The sequence below is a fragment of the Molothrus ater genome, chromosome 9, assembly GCF_012460135.2.
Source record: "Molothrus ater isolate BHLD 08-10-18 breed brown headed cowbird chromosome 9, BPBGC_Mater_1.1, whole genome shotgun sequence".
In the NCBI taxonomy this organism is placed as follows: Eukaryota; Metazoa; Chordata; class Aves; order Passeriformes; family Icteridae; genus Molothrus; species Molothrus ater.
Window position 1 is genome coordinate 14,200,116 of NC_050486.2, and position 11,517 is coordinate 14,211,632.

Below are 11,517 nucleotides of genomic sequence, written 5' to 3' on the forward strand. Positions count from 1 at the left end.
ACAGATCTATAACCATCAAAACTTCTGAAATATCAAATAATAAATTTCACCAAAAGAAAAGGCCTCTGCTGGAAGGCCAAAAAGCTGATCAGAAAGCCCTAACAGGACATTATTCATTATTAGTGTAAATATGGGCAAATACAGAAACATACACTGCTTCACAAGCTAACCTTGAGACTGGAGAATTAACATTTGGGCCAGGTTAGACATTCTGGATTTTTATGCTGAAAAAAACAAAACCAAAATTATTTGCTTCTCCAAATAGGCTGGCATTTCTTTCAGTACATTAATTTCCACATGCTCTGTAACCATACAGAATTCATGAAAACATTTCCCAACATGAAAAATTAATCAGATCGCAAATATAAAGAACGTTTAAACTAACCTTCTGTACCAGAAAGCGATCAGGCAGTGCTTCAGAGTGACAGAAGTTATGCAAATTGGTTCCCTCTACTAGCACAATACAGCTTGAGGAAGAAAAATCTATTAGAAACACAATTCAAATTCCCAAGCTGACTGCAGAATTAGAATTTGTGGCTCACTGTTCCGTTTAACATGAGTTACGGAAGAAAAAAGCCAACCCCCTCAACTCTCCAGTACAGAAGGATTTTGGTCAGAGTGTGGTGTTCCAGAAGTCTCCTCATCTTAAAAAAGAAAATACTCCCAAACCATAATCCTTCAGGATTTACCCGGTGTGTCTTCACTGGAACCAGCTGGTGTAAAACTGGAGTGCTGCCCTGACACTGTTTCAGCCAAATGCAAAGACAGCCAGAAGGGGCAAGCATTTGGATGCTTCTTCTGGGCCTTTTAGCTCGGTGTCTGTCAATGACTACCTGTTATTGGAACGCGTCATGAGCACAATTCAGATGGTTCCTCTCATTTATTGAGCCTGAACAGCAGCCATAGCCCGGCACGGCCGCGGCTCGGGGGGTGTTACCGAACCCGGGCCGCTACTACCGGGCAGCGCCACGTGTGCCTTGGGTACTCCCTTGGGCGCGATGCCGGGTCGGGCTCCCGCGGCCGCTGGCCCTCGGGCCCGGACCGACACACGGACCCGGGACCGACACACGGACCCGGCCCTGCTGCGGCGCGACGCCCCCCGAGCCCGGCGGCGCCGGGAGCCCGGCCCCGCCCCCCAATGGCCCCGCCCTCTGCCAGGCCCCGCCCCCCAGAGCCCGGCCCCACCCTCCGGCCGACCCCCGGAGACTCTGCCCGGCGTGCTGCGGCCCGGCCGCCGCCAGGGGGCGCCTGCCCGCGGCTGCCCCGCGCCGTGAAGGCAGCGCGAGGCGGGGCGCGCTCCGCTCCGTGCCGCTCCCGCGCCGGGCCCGCCCCGCCGCCTATTGTCCCCGCGCCGCCCCTCGCCCCGGTGCCGGTGCTGAGTCACGGCCGGCACGGCGCTGCCCGGGCCCCGCAGGTGTCGCGGAGAGCCCCCCGGCCACCGCCTGAGCAGCGCCATGGGGACCGAGGGCGCCCGTGCCCTGCTGGAGCGCGCCGGCACGCTCACCCTGCAGACCGGCAACCTGCTCAATTGGGGCTGCCTCCGCAAGAAGTGCCCGGCCACCCCCGGCGAGGAGGTGAGGGGCGGGCCGGTGCTTCCCTTCGGGGCGCTCGGCGGAGGCCAGCCCTGGGGCGAGGGGCCCGGGCCGGGCCGCGGGCGGGCTGGCGGCTGAGGGAGCGCTGGGTGCCGCTCCCCGGCGGTCCGAGCGCGTCCGGAGCGGGACCCGTTCCGGCGGCGCACGGCTGGCCCGGTGCCCGCCACGGCGAGGAGGGGCTCTGGCTCCCGAGCCACCCGCTTGCCGGTGCCCTCGGGAGGCGCGAGATGGGAATGGCAGAACAGAGTTTTGCTTGTTTGTTTTCGTGCGTTCGTTGTGTTCTGCCCTGTTGGGAGGCCGGGGCCCCCGGAAGCAGTTTGCTCTGAGAAGGAGCGAGCCCAGCCTTCTGATCCCGGGAATGAAGGATTAAAACACTTACAAATCTAAGTGCTGTCTGTAATGGCAAAGGGGATCCCTTATACTGTACTAGTAAGATAAAAATATGCATAGGTACGAGCTTGCATTACAGATGATGCAAGTTAGTTTAATTTCTTCATAGAGGCAGATCTTGGGAAAAGTAGCAGTTGTCTTCTTTGAAGCAGAGAGCTGTCATTCTTTGTTAAGAAGTTGAAAAGAGCTTTTTAATCATCACCTTAAAAGTATTGCCTTTAGCAGTGTGTGTCAATACTTAGAATAGTTCTCATAAAATGTCTGGAGATGCTGTGGCCATGAACTTCAGAACCACCATATTTGCTGTTTCGTTATGGCACAGTAATCTCAGAATGTCACTTAATAATGAGAAAAACGATGGGTTTGGCTGATTATTGCTATGTAGTCAAACTAGTGATAACCTAGAAGTTAGTTGGTTGCATATTAATCATGCACAAGCAGAAGAAAGGCAGCAGGGAGGATGATGTAACAAGAAGGAAGAATTCATCATACTCTTGTTGAGCTGTCATGTGGTTGTAACGTGACCACATAACGTTTTATTTGACCTGGTTGCTTATTAAACATTCTGTGATCTGTGTGAAACAGGGCTGGATTCTGTAACGAAGACATAGCTGTGTCATGCTGGGCACCCTTGTGTGGGTAGTTTCTGGAGGGCTGTTAAGTAGAGTGGCCAATGTGCATAACTAATAGTTAAGGTACTAAAATTCACTTGTTTACAGAGGAATCCACTGGCTTTCCAGAGTTGGTGTACTTCCAAAAGCAAATAAATGGGATCGTCTGCAATCAGCTTTTAACTCCTCTCATTGGGGTAGTCAGTTCTCAGTGGCAGAATGTAAGCTAAAATTTTGCAAACTGTGAATGCCAGCGTTAGGAGATGCAGCTGTGTTGGGAAAAGCTGATCAAAGCAGTGGAATACACTGCTCTTTCCACATGGCCTGAGGGCAGGGGAGTGGTGTGCTTGGGAGTCGGAGGCGGATGCATAGGAACCGCAATAGAAATATGTCCTGTGGCAGCTGCAAAGCAGCGGCATATAAAAATTTAGTACTGTCTCACTTGCCCTCAGAAAGGAAAAGATAACAATATAAATTGTATCAAAATAGGATTAAGAGTTCTTTTATTAAAGGGTTATTGTGCTTAACTATTTACTGGGATGGTCAATTCTTGCCTTTTGGGTCCAGGGGTTTTTATAGTGTTTTAAATGATGGAAAGAATGTATAGTATTTCTGTTCACAAAGTATTGTTCCTGTATTGTGTCTGATATCAGGCAGGGATGTTGACTTCTAGTTTGTGCATGGTATTAGAGCTCTCTTGAGTTGGGTGTCATGGGAAATGGCTGCTTACTAGTACACAAAGTAGGTATGCACCCAGTTATAAAATACACTGTGGAAAGTGAGGTAAAGCAGCAGCTGGTGGAAGTGCTCCTACCTGTGGCAGGTGGCAGTCAGACAGTACCTGTGCTTAACTCCTGGGGTGGATCAGAGGGAAGCTACAGCACTGCTACAGCTGCAGCACTGGTACTGTATAAAATTAGTTAGCTGGTTTAATAGTTATGTCTTACTATGTTCAAGAAAAGCCATTATCAGAATCTTAGCCAAGTTTATTTTGCATCTGTGGATGAAGGAAAAATGCAAGTGTGGCATAGGATCTGTAGGTTCCCCCTACACTGATGGAGGACTTAAAAAGCATTAATGGTTTTGCTTAGTGCAGTAGGTGGGCAGTAAATGGGAAGGGTTGTATGCATCCTAAAAAGAGAAGGAATTAATACAATGAGTATTTAGGGGTTGATTGTCAAGTCTCATTTCTACAGTGTCAGGGCACTTACACTCTTATCTGACTGCTCTCTAACTTAGGAATTTCTGCACAAAAAACCCCAAGCCACCCCATGTCCTTGTTTGCTTAGCATTGTACTTTCTACAGTGTCAGGGCACTTACACTCTTATCTGACTGCTCTCTAACTTAGGAATTTCTGCACAAAAAACCCCAAGCCACCCCATGTCCTTGTTTGCTTAGCATTGTACTTTCCTTTTAAGATGGCATTGGTCTGAGAAATAACTACAGTACTTGTATTACTGCTAAAACTCTGTGGAAGAGGAGAGAAAAATATGTACGTAAACCAGTTTGAGCAAGTTTCAGCTAGAAGCTGTGAAGGAAGAATCTTCTGTGGGGTGGTGTCATTAGTTCAGCTGTGCAGTCTGTCCTGCCCATCTCTGTACTGTTGTGTTTGTGTGTGGTTGGAACATACCCACGCTTCAACATGAAAAAATGTTTTGTAGGTGCGAGACTGCATCCAGAAAACACTGACTGAGTGGAGCTCAAAGATCAGCCAAGACCAAAATCAGGTAGGAGAGGTGTTATGCATCTTATCCATCTTCCATGTGACATCAAAGACATAGAGAGTTGGTTACGCTTCTAAAACTTACTACTGAATCTTGTTCCAATAATTCTAAGCAGTAATTTGTATTTTCTATATTAGGGTCATATAAGGCCTTTCATATACTTTCATTATTTTGACGTCCCCTCAGTGATCAAGAAGTCTTGGGTTTACTTGCTTTCTGTCTTTGCATTTTTCTACTATTTTTGTTTCCAACTGCTTTTTCTTTTTTTTTTTTTTTTCAAATTACCTAAAAACATTCTTCAGGAGCTTACTGTCTCCTCTTGACGTTGCTCCTAAGTCTCATGTACTTACTACAGGAAACACTGGAGGTTCTGGAGTGTTCTGTAGCTCAAGCTATAGAAAAAATAAATCCTGAAGAAAGGGATGAGTTGAAAGTATCAGGTAAGAACACAGTCAAAAATCCAGTGTCATGGAAAGGTTTCATATGAAGTCATTAATAGGATATTCATAGATGGGGTTTTTTTGCTTTCTTTTATAATTGCAGAATCAAGTTACACTGTTGCACACTGTTCTTAAACATTGGCTAAGAAAGTCTTGAATTCATATTTCAGATTTTAAAGCAGCTCAGCATTTTTCTAGTTTAACCTGCATCACCTCAAGATATTTTAAATGTATTTCGTGAATCTTTGACATTTTTGAAGCAAAATATTACAGATAATACTGGAATTAAGAAATAGCATTGGAAGCACATTTATTTGCATAATTTTTCCAGGTTGAATATGATGAACTTGAAGGAAGCAGTCCAAACTAACTCTAGTACATTTTGAGTCTCAGTAAGTTGTGAAGAAGTCTGTTGTACTATTACATCTGTTGTTCTTACACAGGTTGTTACTGTTACTGCTTCATATCTTGATGCTTTACAGCTTACTCCATCATCCAGCTGGATGATTTCTTGTTCCGAGACTGCACAACATCGAAATTTAAGAGAATAGTGTCTTTATTGGGCAGGCACCTTTCAAAAAACTGGGTTTTTTCCAATTTTTTAAGCAATTGGTATATATTTTAAAAATCTTTTACCCAAAAACTCATTAATAGTGACTATAGCAAAAGTAAATGGCTGTATATTAGTAATACCTGGCTTGTTTAGTTATTGATTACAGTTTGTTTGAAAATAGCAAAGCTTTTCATCGTTGGATCAAATTCTTCATCAATCAGAGACGCAGTTGACCTGGGTAAGTGTGGAACTCAAACTTAAGTTAGGATTTCCTTTTTACTCTAGAACTTAGATGGAAAAAGTTCTAATGTTATTTCTAAGAGGTGTATTTGGTCACTGTCACAAGTATATCCTGTTTTCCTATTAAGAGAGACTTAATCGAGTCTATTTGCACAGCAGCTCCATCAGTAAACTTATTAAATGGATCACTGTGACCTTGGATCCACAAACTCAAATCTGATTCCTTGCTACAAGCAGAAGCAAGTTTCTGTTCTTTCACACAGAACTTGTTAAAAAGTAAATAGCATGCGAAGTTTTAATAGCAGTGATACAGCCATTCTTGCCAGTTCTTGTTAGTTGCATTTAACATCATGAACTTTGCTACTGACTGAGTAGTCTTTCAGAGATTATTTAGGAAATAAAATAATGCTGCAAGTAGCTGGTGAAACAGTTAGGTTTTACTGAAAATGCCTTACAGTGTCTCTGCATAAGTCTGTTGGCCTTAGGTAGCAGTAATTGTGAGCAGCAATGAACTTTACTGTTTTGGAAGTTTGTTGGGCTTAAGGGGTGACCAAACAAGAAAGGGCCAGATACCATTATTCTCTATTGATACCCCAGAGAATAGCTTATTTATTGTAATTTTTACCACCATTTGTCAAACGTACAATAATGGACTCCTCCTCTTGAAGAAAATAATTAGCTCAGCAGTTCTTCTCCATTCACTGTGCTTAAGAGGCCTCATGACTTGCATTTTTCCTAAAGCTCAGTGAGACTCCAAGACTTGCACTTTTCTAACTCCTCACACATATCAAGTAGTTTTCCTAACCCATGTCCTGTACTTTAGTTACAGTTCAGAGTGAAAGCTACAAATTTTAAAAGAAATGGAGAGTGAAGAAATAGAGACTTGTTTATCATCAGTGTCTTCAGAGAAAAATACAGTTTTAACATTAAAAAGGAGGAAAAAGCTTCATGCTTTTGTTCATTTTCTGATTGTTTTGTTTTTTTGCTTTCCCAAGACCTGAAACTGAATCGTGGTCTTCACCTGTATTCTTGAATCTTTGCTAAAAAGGTTGTGTTATTATTCTTGACCTGAAGCTCTTCTTGAATGAAGAGCTAGCAGAGTGAAGCAGGAGGTGTGGTTTTTGCTAAATTTGAAGAGTCATGCTGTTTATGTTCGTATCTGATAAAAGATTTTGCAGTGTTTGTTCTTTTTCCTCAGCGTGTTCTGCCCTCGGAGTTGCTCAGTTAGACTCAGTCATTATTTCCCCACCTCCTGTTGAAGATGGAACTAACCTCTCCTTGGAATATTTGCAACCTTATTGGAAAGAACTTGAAAATCTAGTTCAAAACAAAAAGATTGTTGCCATAGGTGCCTCTGACCTAGATAAAACACTGTTAGAGCAGCTGTATCTGTGGGCACAGGTGAGATCCAACTTCCTACTCATAGCATTTCTTAGGACAGAGTAACTGCTTGCTTTCTTGGCTGACACATTGTTACAAACTTCTGTTATAAATGGTTTTTATATAAAATATTAATTAGCCCTGTTATTTTCAACAGTTTGTGTATGGTCATAATGTTCAAGATGGGGGAGGCTCAAATATGACTGTTGTTTGTTCAGTGTTCTTATGTACTGACCAGCAACAGCTGGAAATCACAGGTCTGTTCAGAAGCAGGTTCTTTGAAGTACTGAAGGTTTGAGGATTGAAGAACTGGAAGTTTACATGTAGGAAGGAGTACAAACAGTACTCTTAAACCTTCGGATTTATTCCAGTGACTCTGAAAATGTAGCTGTTTTCGTTTTAAGCTGAGTTACAAAGGGAAGGATTTCCCCTTGGAGAAATGATGTTTTAATGGTAAGTGTAAATGTAGAGAGGAAGTCAGGCTCTGAATGAAATGGCACAAGACTGCTGTCCAGAGTGACATAGCACCATAAAATGGGTTGAAAGGTCATTTGGTTCCAAGCCTCCTGTCATGGACAGGGACACTTCCCAGTAGACTACGTTGCTGAAAGCCCCATCCAACCTGGCCTTGAACACTTCCAGGGATGGGGCAGCCATCCAGCACTTCTCTGTGCCCTCAGCACTGTCACATTGAAGAATTTCTTCCTAATAGCTAAGCTAAGCCTGCCTTGTCAGTCTAAAGTTATTCCCCTTGTCTTATCACCATATGCACTTGCAAAAAATCCCTCTCCAGCTCTTTTGTGGCCCCTTTAAGGTACTGGAAGGGACTCTTAGGTCTCTCTGGAGCCATCTTTTCCTCTCTCAGCCTGTTCCCATAGGAGAGGTGCTCCAGTCACTTGATCATCTTTGTGACCCTCAGTGTTTTATGTACACTGATAGAGGGCAATAACAGGATTTGATGACCACCTGCATGGTGATCATGAATGCAGTTTGTGAGGAGAAAGTCATTGGAAGAGCATCCCTTTTAACTTGATCTGAATCAAGCACTTGCCTGAAGGCATGGAAGATTGCAAATTAATATATCCCTAACAAAAATGGGTTTGGATTTTTAAATTTGAAGTATTTTTCAAACTAACATCCCTATAATGTTTTTACTAGAGGTGAGGGGAAGTAAAGCTGCTGCTGCTGTTTCGGGAGTACAGCAGACAGAAAGCCAGAGTGCAGTGAGTTTGCACTCATCTTGATATGGAAGCACCTGAAGTTAGATCCTACTCCTGTTTTGGGCTGTGTGCTGCAGGGAATTGCAGGTGTTGCAGCTGCCTACATTAATTAATCATGCAGAATTAATTAGCCTTGCTCAGACTTCAAAACAATGGTCAAAGGCAAATTGTTCAAAGCAAAATTTCTGTTGTAATAGAAGATGTGAGGGAAACAGCTAATATAAGTACATTAGTATTTTTTTCTTATAAAAATATTTTGTTACTCAGGTGAAACCAAGTAGTAATCAGGTGAACCTAGCTTCCTGTTGTGTGATGCCACCTGATCTCACAGCATTTGCAAAAGAATGTGACATACAGCTGCTAACTCACAATGACCCCAAAGGTAAGACTTCTCTGATTAAGTTAACAGAAGACTTCTAAATGTATTTATTCAATAGAAAATCAGGTATAATCTTTTCCTGAACTTCGGGTTTGTTAAATTTGAGGCCTGAACCAAGGATTCTAAAAGTCTCTCCTTTATAAAATATTTCTGTTACGTTAGTGTTGCTTCCTCCCCTCCCCCCACCCCTTCTTGAAACAGTCTTGCAGCCTTGGATAATTTCTTGAAATACTTCTAATCAGAGAATATAAAATAAATAGAAGAACAACCTACTGAGCAATTTGTAGTACGTTTATTTCTAAGAAAAACGGAATTCAATGTATTGCTGAAGGCCAGTAAATGACAAATGAAAGTGTACTTGCCTGGAACTTGTGAAATAGATTAGATAAAAATATTAACGGCCAGTTGATTTTTGAGTAGTTTGGTAATATTAGATCTGTAAAATTATTATGCTTTAAGTGGGATTCTTTCAAAGTCTTGACTTCTTAAAATAACATCATTACAAAAAGAGTTGAAAATTCTTCACTTTTTAATGCAATGATTTATTTGCTAAATGAATTAAGAAATTGGAGGCTTTCCTTTGAGCTGTATAACTGAGTTACCAGTTCTCTACAATACTCTGGAATATGACATTCATTTCTCTCAAACATCATCAGTCTTCTTCACTTAAGAACACCTTAAGAGTGTTGGACACTTTAACACCTTGTTGGAATAATAAAAAGTCTTAAACAATATTTAGTTAAGTCCTTCCCTACATTCTTGGTAACGATTAATTATACATGATGATACTTTTCCTTCCTTCTCCTTTCTTTCCCCTTGATCCCAAAGAAAAAAGTATGTGAAGCGTTTCTTATTAAGTATGTACTTCATAGTACCACTGTTAGAACTAATGAATTTCATCAGTGCCTGAGCAGGATTTATCACTGCTCTGGCAGCATGCAAGATGAATTTCCATTCAATCTGACAATTTCCATTCAATTTCCATGTCCTCTGAAGTCCAAATGCAACTTGCATTTTAATCAATAGTATCCACTGAAAGTCATGAAATTAAGGAGAAGAGGATTTGATAGAAAACAGCACAAGTTGTGATTCCTTTATGTGTTGTTTGCTCAGCCTAACTGTTCTGTAATAGTCACCTGAAGAGTATCGAGACTTTTTGGTGAGCACTCCTCGCCAAAGACAGTGTTCTTTTGATGAACATTCCAGAGGATTTGTGCTTGCCTTCTTTTCTTGTTTTGTGGCATTTAAGCCCATTTTTCTTAAGGCTTTCTGGGCTTATGGTTATTATGAGCTCCCTTATGGGAAATACTATGAATGTTGACTTTACAGTGACTGCAGAGGTAACTCTGAATGCTCAGTACTTTGCTGATTTCAGCTTTACTCACCTCTGGTTTGTCTAGCTAGCTTCTCAAATCTAATTTTCTTTTTCTCCCACTAATGACTCTGCTGATCAACTCAATTTGATATTCCTGAGTCTCAGTTAGTTTTGTGCGAAATACTCAATGGTGCAAAAAAGTGTCCTGGAGATTTATTTTGTAATATTCAGCTGCTTTTATCCTAAATGCATTCTGGAAGAGTGGGTCTAAGGGGTTTATGGTACCACTTAAGATCTTGACTGTAGGAAAAGGCTTTTCTTACTAAGTGTTGCTTTTTGCAGCTGTTTACATGATACTGTTTTAAGCACAAATATCCCTTTTTAACTTCAGAATTACTTTGTGAAGCAAGTTTCCAAGAAGTTCTCCAGGAAAGCATCCAGAACATGAAAGCCAACAAGTGGATTCCTTTATGGCTTCTGCGGTATTCAGTCATTGTTAAAAGCAGAGGAATTATCAAGTCCAAAGGCTATATCATACAAGCTAAAAGAAATGCATCTTAAAACACTGTTTTTGTTTTTTGTTTTTTGTTTTTTGTTTTTTTTTTTTTTTTGTAAAGGCTGTTTAAATTTCTTTGGGATGGGGGAACATTGCATTTTTCACAGAAAGATTTTTACAGCATTTATAATGAACTACCAAAAGTTGTAATTATTCAGTGTGATGTCAGTAGGAGTGTCTGTAATGTTCTAACACTATTTTTCTTAACTATTGATGGGTTCATTCAAAATATGAAATATTTTGGGGCTTTTTTTATTGAAAATATCTGTAGAGTAACAGTTTAAAATAATTTCCTTTTTATGACCAGTTCACTGTAAAAATTATCATTATATTTTAGCTGCCATTAGGTAGCATGGAGAAACATATATTTTTGTTTTTTTAAAAAACAAATTTCTCTTAAATCATACTTACCTGGTGAATACCTGGTGAATACATTTCAAGCATTCAAGGACTAGCTTTTATAGAAAATTGTCATTTTTTTAATGATTCAATACCCCCAAAAATTAAGCTGTTATCTCATTACTTGATATGTATATATAGTCAAGTCAGCTATTTAATTTGTGGGCATGGGAAAATTGGTTTATTTTTAATAGAGTGGAAAAGACTCCTATGATTTAGAAGAAAAAGCATCTTCCAAATTACTTTCTGATTGTTACTTGAATTGCTTCTGGCTTCTTTGTGCCTCGATACGCTTCATTTAGTGTTCACACAAGTGTGATGGCATTTTTACTGTTTGAAATAGAAAATGTATTAATAGTGAATGTTTAAAATAAGATTTGAAAACAAGCTATGAAGAAATCTGTTCATCAAAAATTGTGCCTGTCTCCTTCTCAACTGTGGCTTGTTTTTGTGATAATTGTGAACTACGCAAGCAATTAGCCAAGTAGAATAGACAGGAATGCTGATGCTGTTCACCAAAATTAATTCTTCTTGTGAGGTTGCCTGGGAAACTTGTTGCTTGAGTGCCACTCAGAAAAGATGAAGCAAGGCTTAGCCTGAAGTTAGGTATCTTTCTGATTAGCAGCAGATTAGCACATTGGCTTTTTAACCCCAGAGAGATTGCTGCAGCTAAGGCAAAGCTTTTGGTTTAATGTAGTCCTTCTGTCAAAAAGGCCT

The 11,517-nt window shown here is 41.2% G+C and overlaps 1 protein-coding gene across 1 annotated transcript; it reads left to right on the plus strand.

The window, feature by feature from the left end:
- Positions 1 to 1,297: 1,297 nt before the first annotated feature.
- GCLM (glutamate-cysteine ligase modifier subunit) lies at positions 1,298 to 10,410 on the plus strand. The gene is made up of 7 exons (XM_036388143.2): positions 1,298 to 1,574; positions 4,256 to 4,321; positions 4,674 to 4,758; positions 5,493 to 5,549; positions 6,750 to 6,952; positions 8,419 to 8,533; positions 10,237 to 10,410. Exons 1-7 carry the CDS (start codon positions 1,455 to 1,457, stop codon positions 10,404 to 10,406), a joined length of 816 nt encoding a protein of 271 aa, XP_036244036.1. The 5' UTR covers positions 1,298 to 1,454; the 3' UTR covers positions 10,407 to 10,410.
- Positions 10,411 to 11,517: the final 1,107 nt, after the last annotated feature.

Bases quoted from the DNA above. Each gene is read 5' to 3' on its own strand.
- GCLM (XM_036388143.2), top strand. From the start codon at position 1,455: ATGGGGACCGAGGGCGCCCGTGCCCTGCTGGAGCGCGCCGGCACGCTC. The intron at 1,575-4,255 runs GTGAGGGGCGGG...AATGTTTTGTAG, and splicing joins CGGCCACCCCCGGCGAGGAG to GTGCGAGACTGCATCCAGAA. The intron at 6,953-8,418 runs GTGAGATCCAAC...TTTGTTACTCAG, and splicing joins AGCTGTATCTGTGGGCACAG to GTGAAACCAAGTAGTAATCA.